The sequence below is a fragment of the Eleutherodactylus coqui genome, chromosome 6 (assembly GCF_035609145.1).
Source record: "Eleutherodactylus coqui strain aEleCoq1 chromosome 6, aEleCoq1.hap1, whole genome shotgun sequence".
Lineage (NCBI taxonomy): Eukaryota > Metazoa > Chordata > Amphibia > Anura > Eleutherodactylidae > Eleutherodactylus > Eleutherodactylus coqui.
Window position 1 is genome coordinate 109,715,076 of NC_089842.1, and position 24,701 is coordinate 109,739,776.

At 41.2% G+C, this 24,701-nt stretch overlaps 1 protein-coding gene across 1 annotated transcript in view; it reads left to right on the forward strand.

Annotated features, from left to right (window-relative positions):
- The window catches only part of TTC34 (tetratricopeptide repeat domain 34), a 71,871-nt gene that overhangs the window by 37,031 nt on the left and 10,139 nt on the right, over positions 1-24,701 (forward strand). The window contains exons 6-7 of the mRNA XM_066607387.1: positions 4,333-4,606; positions 8,418-8,632. Coding sequence (XP_066463484.1) covers positions 4,333-4,606; positions 8,418-8,632 — 489 coding nt within the window. The remainder of the gene's footprint in view (positions 1-4,332; positions 4,607-8,417; positions 8,633-24,701) is intronic.

Sequence of the window (24,701 nt, forward strand, 5' to 3'; positions counted from 1 at the left end):
TAGGACATGCGGCAATTATTCAATGTCGCAGTATCACTGCGAGCGAAAATCACTCATGTGAATAAGCCAATTGAAATCAATGTCTTATTAACATGCGTGACTTCCTTCCATATCGCTCTCAGATGGAATGCGCATGTGAAGCTCGCCCGTGTGAATGCACCTTATTCACAAGAGCATATATTGGCCGCTGTTTTCACGGACGGCCAATATACGCTACCATGTGAGCTGTCTTCCCCCTTCCCTCCCCTCACTAGCTCTCTGTCTCTCTCCTCCCCTCCCGCGGTTTGCAATGGGAGGGGTGGGAGGGAGGCGGAGCTAAGCCCCCGCCCCCTCCCTGCATCCGCAGCCAGCAATGGGAAGGAGCAGGGACAAGCTTAGCTCCTGCCCCCTCCTATTGCCAACAGCCGTAGGGGAGGAGAGAGGCAGAAAGTCGGCGAGGGGGAGGGAAAGGGGAAGACAGCTCTGATGGAAGCATATATCAGCCAGTTGTGAAAACGGCGTCCAATATACACTTGTGTAAATAAGCCCTTAGGCATATAGAAAGGAGTTGCCTTGATGATATATCCCATTGAAGCCTGTATTCTAACATCCACAATTCTATCCTGGGGTGCAGAGACCCGTCAGTATGTGAGAGACAACACATGGTTCAGGCTTTAATTAAATTCATAAATAAACTCTATAAATTTATTAGGAGATTTATTACCTGTAAGGAAATAAAAAAAGGAAAAAAAAAAGTTTTAGCGGATTTCTTCTTTGAAATGTAATTGTGTGTAATCTGAGAGCAAACAATTAAGGAGACAACCATGTTATTAATAAGGCCATTGATATGGGAGACAAGGCACAAGAGGTCCTAGAGCATGTTTAATGGCGCAATAATGACTGCGTGAGGACATAGGTAACATTATTACAATAGCTCAGAATAAACTTTATTTTTCCCAGCTGCCTCTGAGAACCTGGGCTCAATTAAGAAGACGCCATTTCTGTCTCTTATTTTTATTGCCTTCCCCTGGGGAAGGTGACATGCTGATTTAGAAGCTTTAATCAAATGACGGGCTCTACTGGGATAAACATATTAAAGGAGAATTCAAGAAGATAATGAAGTGCAGAATTTTATTGTCCCTTTATTTGTTCATATATTTCAAAACATCTGAATCCAGGATTTAGACAAAGGGCCACATGGGAATAAGGTAAAATCTATGAATTTTAGGGTGCATACAGACGACCGTATATCGGTTCGGTTTTCACGCCCAGACGATATACGGCGTCTCTCTCTGCAGGGGGAGGAGGCTGGGAGAGTCGGGAGCAGTGCTCTGAGCTCCCGCCCCCTCTCTGCCTCCTCTCCACCCCCTGCACTATTTTCAATAAGGAGAGGCGGGACGGGGGTGGAGCTAATTCCCAAAACTTATCCCCGCCCTGTTCCGCCTCCTCTCATTGCAAATAGTGCAGAGGGGCGGAGAGGGGGTGGAGAGGAGGCAGAGAGGGGGCGGGAACTCAGAGCACTGCTCCCGTCTCTTCCAGCCTCCTCCCCCTGCAAAGAGAGACGCCGTATATCGTCTGGGCGTGAAAACCCGACTGATATACGGTCGTCTGAATACGTCCTTAAGGATATGACCACATGGAACAGATTTTCCACCGCAGAAAATCTACCATCTAGAATTCACCCTATGCATTACAAATGGTAAAATCCATGGCGAAAATCTGCTGTATAAATCAGCATGCTCTGGATTTGAAATCTGCAGCACGTCAATTTATGCCGCAGATTTTATTCACAGCTTGTGGATGAAATCTAGTAAAATCTCTACTGCTACTGCAAATGCTGTGGTGTGTGTCTGATGACTGATGATGATTATCCGTTGCATCCAACCTTCAGTCACTCTATGGATCAACGTTCTCCACGCATTATGTCTTTCACGGCTTTTTTCAGTTCCGCAATTGACATGTTCGTGGTTCTTGATTGTATCAAGCCATCCTGTTCTTTGTAGTCCTGATCTTCTCTTCCCACTGACCTTCCCGAGCATCAGTACTGTTTCCAGTGAGTCAGCGCGCATCACATGTCCAAAAAAGAGAGCCACTGTTTGGTGATTTTGCTCTCTAGTGATATTTTCAGCTTGACGTGATCCAACACAACCTTGTTCGTTGTCATGGCGGTCCAAGGTGCAATACAGCAGTTCTTCCTTCATCCTTCTCCTGAGGAGGAGAAGAAAAAGAATAAACACAAAGAGAACATGCAAACGCCATGCAGATGTTGTCTCTAGAACTGCAGGGCTACAAGGCAACACTGTTAGCCACCAAACTTCTTCCTTTCTTCACCTGCTTCTTTCTTCTCCGTAGGAAAATGCGAAGGAGAAATTCTTTTTCTGCTCCTTCTTCTCATTTCCATTTCTCTTCTACTCCTCCTATTTCTTTTTCGTCTCTTTCGTCTCTGGAAGAGGAGGAAGAAGAAGAAAGATGAAGAAGAAAGAAAAGGAAGAACAAGTATGGTGGCTAAGTCATTAGCACTGTTTCCTTGCAGCCATGGGGCCCCAGGTTCAAATCTGTCCAAGGACAACACCTGCATGGACTTTGTATGTTCTCTTTGTGTTGCTCCTTCTCCTCCAAAGAAGGAGGAACAAGTATGGTGGTTCAAGCCCCCCCTCCCCCCTATTTTTACTCCCATTTACTTTAATGAGAATCAGGATCGGGTCATCCCAATCATTTTTGGAGAATTGGGCTAATCACTCGCGAACCGATTATTCAACTAATCACTTATGACTGATGATTGGCTCCAGATTTGTTCAGCATCTCCTACTTTAAAGAAGGACATACAGAAATTGAGTATTTGACTACTCTTTGCTGCTGTAATCATTTAAATGTACTTTTTGTTGAAAGACAAAGAAAATTATTTCGCTGTAGATGTAAATTACTTTGCGGTGCACTCAGGAATGTTGTGTGTAATCTGCAGATTTGAATCTATTTGTTCCCCTCTGCTGGTTTGCGTAGATGCATGTTTTTTCTAGCTGTGCCTGCTGAGCGGGTGGGCTCTTCTTTCTAACCCAATGTCAGAGCTGCATTGTGTGTTCTGCGTCTCCACATCTCTCATGTTTTTTCAATTCAGTTATCACTATCGTGTTTCCCCAAAAATAAGCCCTACCACTGAAATAAGCCCTACCCTGTGATATTTTTGTGGGGCGTGGGCTTGAAATATAAGCTCTACCACAAAAAGAAGCCCTAGCTCCCTTACATAAAAAAGTAATGCATTACCTAGCAGGAGCCATCCGGGTTCCTCCCACTGGTTCCCGGAGCTTCAGCGCTCTTACTTCAGTCCTCAGCCGCCGACAGAAGATTGCTTGCTTGTAACTGCCTCCAGCAAGCGATGGGTCTGATTGGTTCTTGAGCGCCGTGACTGAGACAATCAATACAGCACTCAAAAGAACCAATCAGAGCCAGCACTTGGTGGAAGTGGGGTTTACAAACCCCATTACCAGCAAGTGATTTTTTGCCGGCAACTAAGAACTTAAGCAAGCGTGCCAGAGCTCTGGAGACCAGCGGGAGGTAACTGGACGGTGCCTGCTAGGTAAGGCTTCTTTCCAACGAAAGCATAACGGCCGGCCGAAATGCGCTGTGATCTGATGGCCCGGCCGGCCAATATAGCGCCGGGCGTTTTTACGTCGAGCCCAAAACATAGTTCTGGAACTATGTTTGGGCTGGAATACGTCGGGCCGCTTCATGGGCTCCTAAGAGAGCCCATGGCAGTGACCGTAGGTGGGAGGGAGTTTAGCAGTGTGGCTGCTAAACTACCTCCCTCTGTACTCCTCCCTTTCCCCGTGCAGGCGTACCTCTCCTCCCCGCTCGGTCTCTGCAATGAGAGGGGTGGGGTGGGGGCGGGGCTAAACACTAATCCCCCCGCCTCCTCCAATTGATGGCTATGGACAAGGGGTGGGACATGGGTGGAGCTAGGCGCCGCATCGCCGGTTCTGCCCTGCTTTGCTGCAAGAGATTGGCCGCCCCATGTGGACAAGATTTTTGCAAAATCTCCTTCACATGGCTGGCTAATCCTGGGATTGGGATCCGGGGGCGAATTTGCCGCACAGAAATTCCGCACGGAATTTCCACGGCAAACCTGTCCCTTGTGAATTCAGCCTTAAGGGTTAAGACTCCTTTTCAGATGGTAAACAAAATTCACTACAGTTTGGCGACTTCCCAACTATGCTTTTTACCTGCACTGACAATAGATCATTTGCACTACTCCGAGCTTCCATGTCCAGAGGTTAATTACCATTAGGAAATTAATGGCTTGACTGTAATGTCTTTGTTGGACATAACTAATTATTTTTTTCCCTTTTAATCACAAAGGAAGCAGTGTGTGACTTGGTGCTGGCCCTCAGATCAGATGCAAGTTACGTCATCCATGAGATCCACTCTTTGAAGTCAGAGTCTCAGTTACAGGTGATGGATTGGCTACATGACCACTGCCGTACAGGTCTGGCCCAATTGCTCAGTGCCAATGAGTGCCTGCAAAGTGACCCGTTACTTAAGGACTTGGAGATCATCACAAAATGTCTTTGTGAAATAGACAAAATGGAAAGGAAAATTCATTTACTGTACACAGATCTCCTTATTGCAAAAGGTAGGACAAGAAAATAATCATATTGTTTACATGTCATATGTATTCTTGAGGGGACCTCACTATTGTGCTAACCTGAGGGTCTTTCTTTGGGTCTGTTTTTATGGACTTCAGCCATCAAGAATGTATGAAGTGACTCTGTTTTCTAAGTACATATTCTTTTCCATAGGGGGCGGTATTATATTATCTGTATTCTTAGCTTTCATAAATATAGCCTAAATTTTGGTAAATCCAAAGGTCTGCGTCAGCACCTGACAGACCTGGACAGCGGCCAAGGCTCACGAGACTTGAAGTACTATTAAACTGGGGAACATAGGGCCTGTAGGATTGATGGATTCTGCGGACCCACCCTCCATATACACAAAAAATGTATGGCCAGTTTTAAGCTAAGTTATCAATTCAGCGTAGTTAGGCTCAATTTACACCAAGGTTTTCATTTACATTTAGTGGGTTTGTGGGGAAATCTCCTAACATATGTGTTAAACGTGTCCATAGATATCCATTAGTTTTACAGAGAAGAAAGGAGTGTAGTTTTGGCCTTTGTCTGGCTGGTTTGGGTATAGCATATGTATGGAATGGCATAATAGACTATACTATTCCATAGCGTCCAGTAATAGAAGGTATACCATGCAATGTACATTTTTCAACATAGAAGCCTATGACTGATGGGTGCCATTGTATAGCATCCGTCATAGACATTTTTTTAAAAGTCTTTGTCATGAGCTTCTTAATGTCTTTTCATAATGTATCTTGTAAATGCATGCCATTATAGCGTATGCTTGATGGATGGCTAATATCCATAACCCATAGGTTATAATGGCATATATAGTGTATAGTGGCAATTATAGCCTGTGTTCGACAGAAGCCACTGTTAAGCAGTGATAACGGCCTCCACATATATTGCAAGTCTGTATACTCTAGGGTGGATTTACATGAGTAAAACTATGCCACAAACAAAGCTGCTACAAAATTTGCATCCATTTTACACGTGGATTTGAGTCCAGATTTGTTCTGCAATTGATGCAAGATATCTGTGAGCCGTCTTTATGTGTCTTTGCTGGGGATGGGGCTTCTATTATAGCTTCCACCTCTCGGGCTTGGGGGCCCACCAGAGGAACCTGCAGTGGGTCAACCCAACAACAATTTAAAGACCCAGGCTCAGACCGTCCCACACGGGAACAGGTGAATTCCCTGTTGGGCCCTGAGCCACAGTGGGCCCCCAGTCTCTCATTTTCCTGCATGAGCTGTGCACAGGATCTGCATTCTCCATATACTTCACTGGAGGCAGGACCACATGCAAACTCAGCTATCAAAGTGTATGGAGCATGCAGTGGCAGGGAATTTGTGAATTGGGATCAGGTAATATTTGCATGCAGTTGTACAGGAGCCCCCAAATGATTTTTATTGGTGGGCCTTGGGCACTTCAGTCCGACACTAGAGATCCAATAGCAAACCAAGGGAGAGGTAGACAGGGGGTCCACTGTGTTGCACAGAGGCCCACATACACTTGGAGCCAATACTTGGTCAAACCTATGAGAAGCAATCAAGTTTGCCATAGTTGACATAGGGGTTTCTGGTCAGTAGCAGATTATATTTGTAGAGCTGCTTGTCAGAGCCATGAACCTGCTTCTTTATGAGAGCCCATGACCTTAGATAAATGGATACAAGACCTACCTGTCTATTTCTACAATCACAAGTGTTTGTGATGTAGTAAATCTTTTGAGTGAAATTACCCCAGTGGGCTTCCGGTGGCACAAGGGCCATCAGCTTATAGTATAGCACAGGCAATGCTTCATTCTAACAGCTGGAAAAGCTGTAAAGAAAATCAAAAGCTATAAATAAGGCTCAGAAAAAAATACAAACTTGAGACCTGAGACTCAATAACCCATGAATCATTCACCACAACATCAGATGACTAGAATTTAATAGCTGGCCATAAAACACTGTGAAGAAGCTGAACACGTTATAATCCACATGCAGCATGTCCTTGGAGACTAGTGATGTCATCGTAGCAAATGATAACTGATATTTAGAGAGTAATAATGTTAGCTCTTGACAAAAAAAATGTAGTTATAGAATAAGGTTAATAGGGCTAATAAAGTTTATATAGGTGCAATACAAAGTCTGTGCATTACATAGGTGGCCCATTGCTTTTAATGGACACAAAACAAAGATTCATATCTCCAGCAGCATCCCCAATAATAAGTTTGAATATCTAACCATATTCAAAATCTCTGCTTGATGTCAGTGAGTGGAAGTAAGCTGTTGCAACAAGAAGTTGAGGGTTTGCTACAGTTGTATTCAGTGTAGACAATTGTTTGTAAGCTAGCAGCCTGAAAATACATGCACAGTTGTAGCTAGGCTTTTCTTCACTTGGGGTAAAAATTTAGTTGGCTGCCCTAGCCCTGTATCTGCCCCCCCCCCCAGCTACGCCCTTGCATATATGTATTCCACATGTACATGCACTTAATACTAAACATGTTTGTCAGTTACAGTACCACTTTTCACCACAAGTGCTAAGCTATACACCACAATGCAACAGCGCCCCCAGCAACCTCAGAATTGGCCAGAAAACAGCCTTATGAGAAACGAGCCTGCTACTCGCGACTTCGGCTATGTGGATTTGCTCATGAGAAAAACATGTTTTTTCTAAATGTACACCCGCTACCTTAAGTGTTTGCCCTTATTGATCGGCATTGCAAATGCTATTTTTAGAGGGAATTGCAGCCTTTTGAATTGAAAAGGCAAATCCGTCAGTATTATCGGAATGCGTGGAATTAAAACACTTTCCTCTTTTGCTATTCCAGTCATAATAATGGCTCCTACAATATTTTGCCCCCAGATGTGTAATTTGTAATCGTGTGCTATTATACAGTTTTACGCATCAAGAATACGCATTAATCTGTCAGGAAATACAATTATCACAAGCAAACCATTTCTTACACAGCTGAGATAAAATAAAAGCAGCGCCGTGATTGGTTGCTATGGGCAACACAGATTTTCTTTAAAATCTCAATCCATGTTAATGTGTCTTTCGCTCAAGTCAGAATCCATCTGTTTGTGTCGTACAGCCCAGCTTTCATTTGTTGTTCTGCTGAGGTAACATGAAAGCTGCACTGTGATTGGTTGCTATTTGTTATACTGCTGAGGTAAGATAAAAGCTGCGCTGTGATTGGTTGTTATATATTATACTGCTGAGATAAAATAAAAGCTGCGCTGTGATTGGTTGCTATCGGCAACACATATTTTCTTTAAAATTTCAATCCATGTTAATGTGTCTTCCGTTCAAGTTTTAATCTGAGCAACGCTGCTAGCTTAATAATCGCATACGTGCAACAACTACATCTGCCCTCACTTGTCTGCCCGTTTCGGGAGGCCTAGCTTATGATGTGCACCCCCTTACCCTCCACTCCGCCGCACTTAATAATCGCATACGTGCGGCAACAACATCTGCCCTCACGTGTCTGCCCGTATTTGTGTAGGCATAGCTTATGATGAGCAACCCCTTTCCCTCCGCCTCGCCATACGGCGTGGCGCTGGCGGAGGAGAAGAGGTGTGCCGGCGCATTACCAAATAAATCTGTCTTGTCGCGCTCCCTAGAGAACTCTATAAATTTTCGAGGTAAAACATGGCCTATGTCCTTCCTCAAGATGCACGCTATCTCCCTGCCAAATTTCATCAAAATCGCTTCAGCGGTTTAGCTGTGAAACGACAACAGACAGACAGAGTTACTTTGTCATTCATAATAGTAGTATGGATAGGTGACACAACATTATATATAATCACATTTATTCCCATTGTCTCCTACCCCTAGAGAGATACGAAGAGGCTTTCACACAACTGAAGACGTCTTTTACCAACAGCGACATTGATGAATTCGCTAAAGCCAGGTTTGGAGTTCTGCACGTTAAATTCCGCAATGTTCTAACAGCAGTTCAGGAACTGTCCGGCTTGGCTGGTAAAAACCCCAATGAACTGGAGTTTCTTGTGAAGTTTTTGGATAAAAGGGAACGGCAAAGCGTCTCACAGGTAACAATCTGAATTTGTAGAAGTTTCTATCATTCTTATATCATATGAATGATTTCTGTAAGTAGTTTCAATTTCAAAATCTCCCACCTTGTGTACACAGCTCCTATGCAGACTTATGTACTGCGCCGATGCTTTATGTTTGCAAACTACAAATAATCGATGGGTGTATTCTGTTCTTCTTCCCAACCTAAATCTAAGCAATGTAGGTGCATCTCAGAGCATGTCAGTGCTATTCATACACAGTATGTCATGTATTGTATCCCTCAGTTGACATCTGAACTGCATTTTCTACCAGAAATCCAAGCTTGCCAGCCATGTCAGTATATGTGCAGAAACATAGACTAGAATGTTGAGAGAAGAGTGGAGGGAGACAGAGAGCAGCTCACAGGGAACACCCACTGAGCTCTGAACTTGCAGCGTCACAAGTAAACATATCAAAGACAATCTAACAGAAATCAGCCAACAACCATTTTAAACAATCTCTAAATTTGATATAATAGTATAAAATAGCATAATAACTAATATACACATACTCCATCCACATATGAAGGAGTGAGCCGTCAACACTAAGCAAGCAGTTTATGAACTGAGTAGAATCTGTCAGATGTTATCCATTGTTTGATAACATACCTCCCATTACTGACATCAGACGTGTATATCAGGATTTATCCTGGAACAGATTTTTATTATAACACGACTCTTTGTTTACTGACGTCCCGGACGGAGCTGCGGCGTGCAGCCTCATGAGGACCCGTAAATCAAGCAACAAATATTTTATTCTTCGGCTAAATAAAATTATCTGGTTTGAAATTCCAGTTTACAGCAGAGATCTGGTGCGTGATGCAGTAAAAGTGTTTGTTAACGTCCTATTAAATCAACGTTTGCAGAATTTTTTGAATTTTTGCCAGTGAGTTCAATAAAAACATTCCCTTGATTTATTAGACTCAGTTAAACTCTTTAAGTGGTAGGAAATAACAATACTCTTTTTCGGATGACCTTGTATATAGCAGTAGTTTGAGCAAACTGGCTGAAGTAGAAAGACTTTTAGAGATTAGGGGTAAGGTTAGTGCATCAGGTTTGGTAGGTTTTGCACACAGGGGCGGACATACCGCATGTGCAGCCGGTTCAGCTGTATAGGGGCCCAGGAAGAGAATGGCATATTATGCACGTAAAAGGGGGTAGAATGTGTCATATATCAGGAAGGTGGCACATACAGGTAAAAGGGGACATATACAGTTAAAAGGGAGCAAAAATGGCATATACAGGTAAGAGAAGGCAAAAGGTGGCATATATAAAAGGGGCAGAAGGTGGCATATACAGGCAGAAGGTAGGATACACAGATAAAAGAGGGCAGAAGGTGGCATATATGTAAAAGTGGCAAAAGGTAGCATACCTAAAAGGGACAAAAGGTAGCATTATATCTAAAGGGGGCAGAAGAGGCATAAAAGGGTGCAAAAAGGGACAACATTTCTAAAAAGTGCCAATAGAAGGTATTACTATCGACTGTGGTCAAAAGGGAATACTATTACTGACGGCATAAAGGAAAAGTCACTATGAGCAGCACTTACTATGTGGCCTCTACAGGGCAAACTAAAAGGGGAATACTTTTACTGCGTGGAGCATCACAGGTGGCATTATTACTATCAAGGGCATTGCACATGGGGAGATTGTGTAAAAATGTGGAAAAAGTAAGGAGCCAAAGATGTCATTCTGTAGAAACAAGTTGTGATTGGGATTAGTCATCATGGTGAAGAAAGGGACAAGAAGTCACCTGTGATCACTGAAGGTAACTGCACTGTAATAAATGTATACAGTCTGCAGCACCGGCGTACCGCTAGGGGTCGCAATTGCCATTTTGCTATATGCCGTTTTACTGCCGCAGCCAGCGAGTTGACTGTGGGTGGCACTCAGGAAGGAGAGGGTCTGTTACCCAGGGAGCCAGCATCCAATTACAGACTGCAGACATCCCAGGCGCACACTCCTCCCTTGCACAACTGCACTCTATCACTGCACTGCCGGCCGCGTGATTGGTCCGGCTGGTGATGCACTGAAAGTGAGGAGGAGAGTGGTGTCCACAGATCATGCGGCACAAGGAGGTATGTACCACATGTAATCTTTTATGTATAGCTGGTATAACTTCTCCCAGCTGTACAATATAATTATATACAGGAAGTATTAGGCTATACGAGCATGGTCCATATTACTATATATAGGGGGATGTATATCTCCTGTATGTAGTGATATGGACCAATGCCGGTATAACCTAGATATGTCCTCTATAGAATTATGTATGTACTATGGTATGGTATAAGCTATACATCCTGTATGTAGTGATAGGGGCAGGCACAGTCTTTGCACTGGTCCTCAGCACTTTGTGTCAGCTCCTACTTACACGGTACAACTATCATCTGAACAGTTGCTCAATAGAGTGAGTGTAAGCCACAGATGTTCCGTATATACATGGCCACAAACCGGGTGATGAGTGAGAATTTATTCAGCTTACATAAGAATAGTCACTGGTTGATTTAATATCATCTAGTGTAAACAGGTAAACATTTGTCTTTCAATGACTAGCCAATAACTTTGAAAGAAGGTGTGCGCTTCAGCAACCGCGAAATTGAACAACAATTGCTCTTTGTAAAAGCACACAAACAGTAATTCATTCAGTACGGAGACTATTGAGAAGATGGTTGTCCCTTTGTAGTAGCTCAGAGTTAAGGGGTCTCCTCCAGCACCTCAGAATCCATATTTTATGTTTGTCTCGTGCACTATCCTGTATGTGGAGTGGATCAGAGTTATGCGTATTAGAGTTTGAAGGCATGAATAAGTTAATGTCTAGTCATGTCTGGAAAATGTATCGCTTTGTTCTGTGTGTAGTATAAAAGAGTGGTCACATGTTAGTAAGAGGGTTCAGAATTCTGAGTCCTGAGTAGATTTCGGAGGTTCAGAGAGTTGAGGTTGAGAGGAGTGAGACATAGAGGAAGCTGTAAGGTGGTCCGATGTTCCCACTTTAGCCTACCCATTTCAGAGATGCTCCCCATAGCCACTAACTGTGAGGAGTATATGAGCCTGGACAATAGAAAACCACGCAAGAACCACATGTGTCCGGAGAGAAAGAAAGAAACCGCCTGAGAGTGGGAAAAGTGTGAGTGACTGACAGTTGAGTGAGTGTTCCCAGGAGAGAAAGATCCGACAGATAACTTGGACTGTGAATAAGCAATACTCCGAGAATCCTGATACAGCACTGTTCTAATTGTGTTTTGCACCAAAGACTGTTCTATTGTTACTGCCTAAAAAGAGTTACATAAACACACAGAACCGAATATTTCTGGTCCTCGTCCAGAAAAGACACTCTGTGTGTGGACTACTTTATTCGATGGGAATTACATCCGAGAGATCCACCATATAGGATGGAACACTGGCATCACGAGTGACAAACAGGCCTAAAGGTCTAGTACTATTTGTGGTCACCCTCATCGGTAACAAGGTCGGGTCCCAAGCTACCCTTAGGGAGGTGACGGTAGAGCTCCATGACAAGGTTTTTTCTCTACCCTGCTGTCTCCTCGGCTGAGAGCTTGCTCCTCGGATGCTGCACTTTGTAGAACCACCTTCGAAGGGTTACAGTTAGCAGGTCAAATTTAGTGGGCTAGGCTCCTTTTACATGGAGCAATAAATCGTTCATTAGAGCCAACGATGACAGACTTTCCTTATGAGAACAATTCATACAAGCAGATAAACTGATGAAATTTTGTTTGGCGATCGCTGTACCAGTGAATGTGAACATCTGAACCATCGCCATTTACTTGTAACGAGTCAACAGTCATTTGTATGCCGACATAAAATGAATGACCAGTGATAAACTAACAAAGTATCATTCATTGTTCAATCATTGGCTTTGTTTACACAGAACGATTATCTTTTAAATTCCCGCATTCCAGCGATTTTTTTTTTTTTTGAATAATCATTCTGTGTTAAAAGGCCCCTGGGGTTAACAGTAAGCAGGTAAGTGTTAGCAGGTTAAAGTTAGTTGGTTAGAGTTATCAGGTTACAGTTAGGGTGCTAGGCCATATCATACAGGTGTGAGTATATTTACATCGTGTTTTTGTGCAATGGGTGTTGCATATTTGCACTTGCATGTGTGTGTTTTGCTATAATCTTTGACTGTGAAAATCATGCTCCCATTTATTGAAATAGGCAGTTAAATTAATTACATTTCATTCATGCAAAATATACGCATCATGTACTATTTTCCTGTGCATTTGAACACAAAAATAATACATAATGAACTAATTAACTTAATTGCCCATTTCAATGAATAGGAGTATGGTTGCATGTTTTTTTGCATGTGCAAAAAGTAAAGTAAAATATGCAATGCTCATTGTGCAAATATGTGGCGCAAATGCCCTAATGCCTGAGTGACACCAGCATATCACCAGTATTTAAAATACTTCACTACCTGCAGGTATAGCTGGTTCATTGATTTTTGGGGTCCCAGAACTGTCCATCATAGTTCTGCTTACAAGGTAACAGGGCACTCATGTCCTGTCCTAGTTCTCACAACAAATAATTATTTGCGTCCACTTCACCCCCTCAAACGACAACTCATCACATGGGTGGAAGCACCAACATCTACATGGCTACTCACGCATTACATCTCTCATCCTCTCAGGAATTGCCTGCAGTGCAGGACAACACACCAGGCATTGTTCAGCTTCGTAGGCGATGACGTTTAGACCATCACAACACATTTAACAAACATTTATAAATCACCATTGACTGGAAGAACTGGAGTCATCTGCCTCTGTGGGTTTTCATCCAAGGAAAGCTGTGAAGAAGCTCTCCAGCACTTGTAGTGATAGCCATATCGGTTGTCACTCATATTTCCCCAAAAGAAGAACAAAAAATGGGGACATCTGTGGCCGGCATTTATTGGTGGGTAGAGAATTATGGTTGGAATATTGTTACTAACCACTAGAGAACAGAAACAGCCCACAAGACGTGTTTACTTTGGAGATACTCTGACTAAGTTGTCTAACCATCATAATTTGGTCGTTGCCAAAAATCACTGAAATCCTAATACTTTTCTTGCTTTCAACACATCAATTTTGGGAACCGACTGTTTACTTGTGCCTAATATATCCCACCCTATGACAGATAATCAATGTTATTCACTTCATTGGTTAGTGATTCTAATGTTATGGCTGATCAGTGAATAACTAATATTGCTACATCTCTGGGAGTACCAATTTTTGGTTTATGACAGTTGGAGGGTATGAACGGCGTAGTGTTAGAGTCTAACTGTACCCTTTGTACTCCCTCTAGTTACACCAAGGGTTGTCATAGTAGTCCACTCAAAACACCTCTGTATTACTGCGTGTCCCCGAAGTGAAATGGGGATAGTTGGATTTATGCTGAAAATATTGCAGACACTAGATTGTTCAAACAGCGATGCTTTTATTTCTTATTTCAGAGAGGCATACACACTTGGTGGTAATTGATTGATTGGTTCTTCGAGCGCTGCTCAGCCAATTCATAAATACCGCCTTCACATCACAATGGCTGTGATTGGTTCTTCGAGTGCTGCATTGATTGGCTGAGCAGCACTTGAAAAGCCAATCACAGCCATTGTGACATGGAAGCGGAATCTCTAAATTGGCTGAGCAGCGATCGAAGAACCAATCAATGCAGCTCTCGAATAAACCCATCATAGCCATCGCTTCATGGAGGCGGGATTTATTAATCCCATATCCAGGAAGTGATCCTGCGTGGCTGGCCAAAGATTGCGGAAACCACATCGGGGCTCTGGAGAGCAGGAAAGACCTGGGCTGACCCTGCAAAGTAAGCAAAATAAGAAATTCCCTGAAAATAAGCCTCAGAGCCTCTTTGGGGGAAAAAGTGAACATAAGACAATGTCTTATTTTGGGAAAACACAGTAGGTGCCTAAGTTCCCACTCTCTCACTAAAATCCCTTATTTTGACTACCCAGCTCAGACCCCATTTAGCCGTAGCTTCATTTGTTGCTTCGTGATGGCAGTTAAATCAGACATTTACCACTTCGCAGGTTGGTCACTGCTGACCCCACCATGGTCAACCTACACTTCTCTTTCACAGATGGGTTGGCTTCAAAATCTTCTGCGGTGGAGCTTTGACCTGCATGTACCAGGTTGCATCACAAGTTACGACGCATCTTATTACCTGATAAAGGTGGAGAAGATAACTAGACATATATGGATGTACCAAAAAGCTCTCCTAGTGGACACGGCACATTGCTTTCAACACCACAGCATCCACTTTGATGTCAGCAGAGGGTTCACAACTGATGTTGACATAGGAATGCCAGATAGATATGGGAAGCAAAATGTTGAATCAACAATCACCAAGTTTTACCCGTTTGTTATAAAAGAATCAACATTAGGAAAACTCAAAGTAAAATATAATAAATAGGAGGGAAAGGTATGGCAGCTGTGGTGCACCCTCTTACTGTACAACAGGGTATATGTAGAAGATACAGTAGGAGTCACCATAGCAAACATCAAACTGAATCCGTATTTAGTGGTGTACATAGAAGAAAATGAACTCCACAGTGACAATTAAGATTGATCCCTCATTATGGTGTCCGGTTTTATTATTCCGGACAGAAAGGCCTGGTGCTTGCTCTACTCCTTACCTTTGGCCAATGGCCGTTGTCTCTCTATAGTTGTTCTAGAGAGACGAGTCCTCAACAGGTTTGTTCTTCTCAACATCAAAAGGCATGAAACAACCAAGGCTGAGCCCTTTTTCCTAAAGCCTTGCATAAGCCACATGGTCTGCCTCTATAGTATTCACACACTTGCCTCTATTCTGGGGTTGGGTTTGCTCATCAACCACCTTTTTTCAGATGCAGCATCTCTCTTGGAGATGACTTCATTGTGCATCAGAATGTCAGATTAAGGACTCTTATTGCCCAGTGTAAAAAGACGTTGGGCAGACATTGAAGCGTTAAATACCTAAGTGGATGCAGAGATAAAACTGTTTTCCCATGTAATACATGTAGATGAGTGTGCAGACAGAGGCCTGGTACTGCAGCGTGTGCTGCATACCTCGTCAAGCATGTCCAGAGCTAATGAATCTCCCGCTGACGTACATAAAGACGTGTAGACTGCTATCTTATAACACTCAGTGTAAATCGATTTCCTTCTGTCTTAATTTGCTACTCGTCAAACACAATTTATTTTGCCATTAGGCTTTGTCTAAAAGGCTTTTAAAGTTACATTAACCTTTCCAAAACCCCAAACAGGTTGCTTGTTGTTGTTTTTCCAGGTGTTCATATTCAGAAATCTGCCAAGACATCCAGCGACAATAGAAAACGAAATCAATCAGTTCATCCTGTGTAACTCTGTGGGACCTGTAGTTCCCCAGCTGGTGAGGAACTATAAGTCACAGTATGAATGCAAGGAAACTGTGTAGACAGAAGCTGTAGTTTTGTAGACTTTCATTTATGAGTGCCTGAATATTTATCTATCTATCTATCTATCTATCTATCTATCTATCTATCTCATATATATATATATATATATATATATATATATATATATATATATATATATATATATCATTCATTATCTATCTATCTATCTCATATCTATCTATCTCTATCTATCTATCTATCTATCTATCTATCTATCTATCTATCTATCTATCTATCTATCTATCTATCTATCTATCTCATATCTATATTATCTATCTATCTCACTCATATCTATATTATGTATTTATTTATCTATCTATCTATCTATCTATCTATCTCATATCTATCTATCTATCTATCTCATATCTATGTATATATATCATATCTATCTATCTATATCATATCTATCTATCTATCTATCTATCTATCTATCTATCTATCTATCTCATATCTATCTATCTATCTCATATCTATCTATCTATCTCATATCTATCTATCTATCTATCTATCTATCTATCTCATATCTATCTATCTATCTATCTATCTATCCTCATTTCTATATTATCTATCTATCTCACTCATATCTATATGATCTATTTATTTATCTATCTCATATCTATCTATCTATCTATCTCATACCTATCTATCTATCTATCTATCTCATATCTATGTATCTATATCATATCTATCTATCTATCTATCTATCTATCTATCTCATATCTATGTATCTATATCATATCTATCTATCTATATCATATCTATCTATCTATCTATCTATCTATCTATCTCATATCTATCTATCTATCTATCTATCTATCTATCTATCTATCTCATATCTATCTATCTATCTCATATCTATCTATCTATCTCATATCTATCTATCTCTCTATCTATCTATCCTCATTTCTATATTATCTATCTATCTCACTCATATCTATATTATCTATTTATTTATCTATCTCATATCTATCTATCTATCTATCTATCTATCTATCTCATACCTATCTATCTATCTATCTATCTATCTCATATCTATCTATCTATCTATCTCATATCTATCTATCTATCTATCTATCTATCTATCTATCTCATATCTATCTATCTATCCTCATTTCTATATTATCTATCTATCTCACTCATATCTATATTATCTATTTATTTATCTATCTCATATCTATCTATCTCATACCTATCTATCTATCTATCTATCTATCTATCTATCTATCTATCTCATATCTATGTATCTATATCATATCTATCTATCTATCTATCTATCTCATATCTATCTATCTATCTATCTATCTCATATCTATCTATCTCATATCTATCTATCTCCTATCTATGTATCTATATCATATCTATCTATCTATCTCATATCTATCTATCTATCTATCTATCTATCTATCTATCTATCTATCTATCTATCTCATATCTATCTCATATCTATCTCATATCTATCTATCTCATAGCTATCTATCTCATATCTATCTATCTCATATCTATCTATCTCATATCTATCTATCTCATATCTATCTATCTATCTCATATCTATCTATCTCATATCTATCTATCTATCTATCTATCTATCTATCTATCTATCTCATATCTATCTCATATCTATCTCATATCTATCTATCTCATAGCTATCTATCTCATATCTATCTATCTCATATCTATCTATCTCATATCTATCTATCTCATATCTATCTATCTATCTCATATCTATCTATCTATCTCATATCTATCTATCTATCTCATATCTATCTATCTATCTATCTATCTATCTCATCTCTCTCTATCTATCTATCATAACTATCTATGGCCCCCTGTACATGGGCGGAAATTCTGCGTCAGAATTCTTCCCGCAGAATTTCCGCTTCTGGACGCTTGCATAGGATTGCATTGCAAAACGGAATCCTAGGCAGACGGACGCAATTTGCTCCGCTCTGTGCATGCACCTGCTGGCTGGCGGCCGGCACATCAAAGAGCCGGAGCCGCGGGAGAGGTGAGCGCCGCACTGGTCCCTGCAGGGGCTCGGGTCTGGTCCCGCTGCGAGAATTCCCGCAGCGGGATCTGACCCAGCGGTCTGCAGGCGGCCTATCTCGTATCTATCTACCTATCTCGTATCTATCTATCTATCTCATTTTTGTTATGTTGTGGCTAGAGATGAGCAAGCATACTCGCTAAGGGCAATTACCCAATCGAGCATTGCCCTTAGCGAGTACCTGCCCGCTCGGAAGAAAAGATTCGGCTGCCGGGGGCGGGCGGGGAGCTGCGGTGGAGAGTGGGTCGGAATGGAGGGGAGATCTCTCTCTCCCTCTCTCCCCCCGCTTCCCTATGCTCACCGCCGCAACTCACCTGTCACCCGCGCCGGCAGCCGAACCTTTTCTTCCGAGCGGGGAGATACTCGCTAAGGACAATGCTCGCTTGAGCAATTGTCGTTAGCGAGTATGCTTGCTCATCTCTAGTTGTGGCATTTTGCAATGAAAAAAAACATTTCAAGTCCCCCAACCCCCATCATTCTGCACTCAATACCCCATAATGGCAAAGTGAAGACAGAATGTTAGTAAATTTTTATTTTTAAAAAAAGCGAAACTTACATTTTGCATTGACATGAGTATTCAGACCCTTTGGTATGACACTTAAAATTTAGCTCTGGGGCCACCCGATCTCTGTTGGTCATCTTTGAGATGTTTCTATACCTTGATTGGAGTCACTTGTGGTAAATTCAGTTGATTGGATTTTAAAAGACACGCGTGTCTATATAAAGTCTGATAGCTCACAATGCATATCAGAGACAAAACCAAGAACTGTGTGTAGAGCTCAGAGACAGGATTGTGTGCAGGCTTCTAGATACAGCTACGAAATAATTTTCGCTGCACTGAAAGTTCCCAAGAGCACAGTGGCCTCCATAATTCTTAAATGGAAGATGTTTGGAACAACCAGGACCCTTCCTAGAGCTGCCGACTCACCAAACTAAGTAATTGGGAGATAGGGGTCTTGGTAAGAGAGGTGACCAAGAACCCAATGAGGAAACCAAGATAGAATTGAGGCCAAAAGTTCAAAGTGTTATGTCTGAAGGATGCCAGGCACTGTTTATCACCTGCCCAATACCATCCCTACAGTGAAGCATGGTGGTGGCAGCATCATGCTGTGGGGTGTTTTTTCAGCAATTGGGACATGAAGACTGGTCAAGGCCAATGGAAAGCTGAATAGAGCAAAGTATAGAAACATTCTTAGTGAAAACTTGATCCAGAACACAAAGCCAGAACATTTAACTTCCAACAAGACAATGACCCAAAGTACACATCCAAGACAGCACAGGGGGGGCTTAAGGAAAACTCTGTGATTGTCCTTGAGTGGGCCAGCCAGAGCCCTGACTTAAACCCAGTCGAACATCTCTGGAGAGACCTGAAAATGGCTGTCCAGACAGCCCCCATCCAACCTGACAGAGCTAGAGAGGATCTGTAGATAAAAATGGCATAATATTCCCAAATCCAGATGTGAAAACCTTGTAACATCATACCCAAGAAGACTGTACTGAGAACAGGTTCTGAATACTTAATGCAAAAAAAAATTACAAAGATTTCTAACATTCTGTTTTCACTTTGTCATAATGGGTTATTAAGTGCAGAATGATGGGGAAAAATAGATTTTTTTTTTTAAGTTGCAAAACCTCACAACATAACAAAATTTAAAAAAAAGCAAAAAGATCTGAAGACTTTCCAAATCCATTGTATCTACATAATCTAGATTGTGAAGTTTCTAGGCTGAAGAGCAGAAAAACAGATTTATTGTACAACACAGAACCCGTCGTGTTTCCTGCCAATTCTCAATATTCCGTGGCTGCTCTGAGATCTTCCGCACTCAAATATTTATAGCCTGTAGGATCACTATGTTAATGAGTTAGAACATGGCTCAGAAGACATTTGGCTTTGACGACTACATACGATTTCTAGGAGTTTGGAAAAAGAGTTTGTTAGTCAGGAGTAACCTTACTATTTGGGATGACAGTTAATTTAAGCGCTGACAAACTATTAAAGTTGTCCATAATTTATATTTAACTTATCTGTTTCTTCTCCTATTGTTTTAAAGGGAAAGAAGCTTTAAGTATTAGATGGACAGATAAATATATTAGATCCCTGTAGAAGACCATGATAAATAAGGGTGGCTTTACACTAAACAACTATTGGCTGAAACATTGCTCAAACAAGTGATTTTCAGAGATAGTTATCCCTTGTACCCAACAGGGTACTGACCCCAAAAAATCACTCAGTAATCACTAGTCGCCTTGTTCAGCTCCCTGAAATGAAGCAACTACTGAGCAAATTCTCACTCAACACTGTAAACAGGCAGTTGTTTATCTTTGAACGACTGCCTGTTCATAGTAAATGGAGGCAGGCGACCAGAAGAGATCTCTGACAATCTCCACCTCCATTCACTGAACAACTATAAGTATGAAAGCACAGGGGTGACAAGTATTTGGGGCAACTGTTGGGCACTTATGCACAAGGCAGTCATCCCATGTAAAGGCACCCTAAGAAATAAATGGAACCTATCTTGACAGATCTTTCGGCAGCATGTTATACAGCAGGAGGAGCTGAGCAAATTGATGTATAGTTTTATGGGGGATAAATAAATCTGTATAACTTTTACAGCTATTTCTGTATGCTTAATCATAAAGAGATAACTAACAATCATTGATAGGACCGCCCACTGGACTCCTAAGCCAGGAATGAGCAAGATTTGTATAAAATACAAGTTATACTGAATCTTTTCCCATAAAACTATATAACAATCTGCTCAGCTCCTCCTGCTCTATAACATCATGCCTGCAGAACAGACACCATGTTCCTTCGGACAGGCTCCCTTTAAGGGGGAATGGTCTTTAGCCTTATGATCTCCCATATCTTATTTTTGGGTTTGTCTTTCACATATCTTCATATTCTAACTACCACTTGACTACTCATAACCATGCACATATTCATTATCTGCTCCTCCAAAAGGGATCAAGTAAAGTTCTTTTCACACATCAGTAGACACTTTTAATGTTTTCGAAACTTCTTTATTGGGACTAGGGTCAGCAAAACATAGATAATAAGTGTCTACAAATAGCGAAAACGTTCTCAAAATAGAGATGAGACCACAGAATGAAAACATTAGCTCTTCAAACCTGTCTATGACATGCAGTTACTGCTTTATGAGTCTGGAATTACCCACAGTCTTCGCTCTTGTAGAAACATTGTGGGACCACTACTGAGGTGGAATATGTGGAAATCTGTCTGCTGAAAATTTTGTGGTTTGTATTTACTCCAACTAAGCAGATTTGGGGAATTTTAGAAATGAAACACAAAACACAAAAAGTTACATAAAGAAGAAGAAAAACAAAAAATAGTGCCCCTTCCTGGTAGTAAATCATAAAACTATGCTTAGTCAACTCCTCAGCTCCATCCTTTACGAGGGCAGAAGGGCTGTGTTCTTCCTCAAGTTCTTCTCCTTTTCCATACCTTGTAGAATAGAAGTATGTTGGGACCATTGGGTTAGACCGTTTTGCCTATTTGGATGCTGTTGGATTGCTGTGTACATATTCACATCGCTCATTACTAAATGCTTTGCAGTCACAAGAGGTTACAGACATGTTCCTTTATGCTTCTGGGCCCTGATACAAAATCTGTAACAGGGCCCTACTATACCATGTGCCTTTTATAATGCTGGCCATAAATAGAGTTAAATTATAGAGAAATGACTCTAAACTTTAAGAAAGCCCCAAAGTTAAAAAAGCATAAATAAAAAATTAATATTACTTAAAGAAGAAATCCAACATCAGAGAACTTAGATTTGATTATGTTTAAACCCTTTAATCTGCTAAGGCCGAATTTATTTTACAAAAAGTATCTGAATTTTTTAAACAAATTGGTGAAATTTAGGCCATTAAAAAATGGAAAAGTAATGTTCCCATTGGGATCATTGACATGTAAAAGGCTTAATTCCATTGTCATAGCAGGAGGCGGTCTCTTTTCCCATCTTCTTCTGGTGGCCGAGCTTTTATCTAATAAGCTGGAATAAGACTTTTGTAACACGTTATTCAGAGTAGGGAACATATTTCTGCATTGCTGGGCAGATTTGCCCCTCAGGTCTCTTAGAAAGCTGGAAGATAGTCCTTGTGGGAGTTGCAATGGCTTTGTATTGGTTGTATCACAGCATTCTCAGTAACAAATGTAGCTATTTAACAAGCGAACAGAGGAGAACAACTCTAGGATATATTTTTTAATTTTAGGAGGAGATGATCTGTAAATTTTTGAAGTGAGTAAACTTAGCTGGACGTAAATGAGTCCTATCTAACATTGTGGGACTTTTTGTAATTTAGAGCTGTGTCCTAGCATTGAACTGCTCTACCATTATAGACCTGTTCAGCTGTGTATGATTCATGGTCCACAACCTCCTGGGACTCTTGTCATCTTTTGCACAATCCTCCGGAGTTCCATAAAAGAGATTATTTACAAACCCCCTCTACACTTCTTCTGCTTGATACAGCTGTGCTCAGTGATTTTGATTCCTGTTTTCAGTTTTGTGTCAAACATGTTAACCCAAAAGAATTAGAACTTTGGTAATTGTTGCAATAGTTGATTTTATTGACATGTCCATTTGGACGAGTTTCCTGTATGTTTGTTGGTTGCATTTCACACATCAACCTCAAATATTTTTGAGCCCACTTCTCCAGACACTATTATGGTCACAGAGGCGTAAATCTATGAACAGGTCAAACTGAATGATCACATTCATAAGGCTCCTAATATCTTATTTAAGAGATACGGTAATTCAGTGGAAGCTTTGCCTGTAATACCAACCAACGCCACTGCAGTGGGAATGGAGCGGCATGTTTCAAGCAACACAGCAGCTATGTACAGCACAACACTGGCCTGGTGAACAGTCGATCACCAGGGGTCCCAGGCGGCCAACCCTGGCTGATCTATTATTGACCGTCGTAATTTACTATTGAAGCCTATCCTAAGGATAGGTCATTAATAATGTAAAGCTGGACAACCCATTTAAATATTAAAAAACTATTACTGGAGCTATGTATCACTGTTGGATACAAGTATGTCCACTAAATGGCCCCTTTTAGTGCCAAACGGAGCCACAACGATGCATGATACTACAGTTAACACCCCATTACCTTTCTGACTCCTTATGTAACTTCTTGAGGACCCATTTAGAAAGGCGATAAGGCTATACACAAAAATACATTTTCACATGGACCAATGTTGCAAAAATCACTGCATGTGCAATGTGTACTGTCTGTGGAATTCGGACAGCACACAAATGGGCATCCACGGGCTGTCTGATGTGTGTTGCACCCACGTTTCTTAGGTGGAACATGGATACACCCATCCAAATAAGCCATAAGACTTATTAAAAGCAAACGTGACCACACTCTCATCAGACAAAAAAGGCATTTTTGTGAATTTCCTCACAGAGTCAACAGGTTTGTTATCATTTTATCTATGTAAGAAGTCCAGGATAGAGTATTACCTGCATTGTAGACTGTGCCAAACTCATTGGCTGTCTTAGCCAGTCTAGGTCACAACTGTTTTTTTTGTCATATACGCCTTGAACGCAAAACGTACCATGTCCACGACGAACGTGAGGCTGTGTCCATACAGGGGGCAGAACCCAGAATTAATAAACAATAGAATCAAAACAAAAGAAGGAAGAGATAACCTCACCCTGACTTCTTGAAAGGAAGAGCCCTGCCAGAAAGGCTTGAAAAAAGTGGCTCCACATCCTGTGCCTTGGCCACCGACTCTTACACCTAACAGAAAGAAGACCCAAACAGACAACTAAAGCACTACTTTGCAAAAAACACAGAAAAAAACAACAAGAATAGTACTTAACTTTAGTAGCAGAGATGCAAAGGACACAATCTTAGTCAACCAGGGTTGAGACAATAATCAGCAACACCTAGACCCAGGAGCAAATTAAAATAATGACAGATGCAATGTCATTAATACAAACATCAGGGTCACACCCGTACACAAATTCAGTGACAGGGGTATACAAACAACCAAAGGACACTTAAATGAAAGTCAAACCACATAAACTTGTTGGACTAACTGGAACAAAGTGGACAGTCTGTTTATGCAACAGGGCCACTGCACCACAACCCTGTCGGGGTCCACAGACACAACCCTGTCGGGGTCCACAGACAGTGACAGTTTTTATTTGTAATTGTATTTTAATGATTTGAATCCATGTTCTTTTTATGTTCAGGGGTTCAGTGGGCGGACCTACTAAGTGATTTGCAGCTATTTCTGTATGAGCATTCATTCCGCCCACTGGACTCCTAACTCCCCATAAAACTATACATCAATGTGCTCAGCTCCTCCTGCTCTACAACATGCTGCTTTCAAATAAGCACCATGTTCAGCCTGGCAGCTTCCCTTTAAGGGGGTATGGTCTTTTAGTCTTGAGGTTTCTGTAACCTTCTTTTTCTGTTTCTCACATATCTTCATACTCTAACCATCTCTTGTGATGACTCCTCATAAGCATGCATATATTAATTATCTGCTCATCCAAAAGTGATCAAGTAAAGCTATTTTTACACATCAGCAGACATCAGAA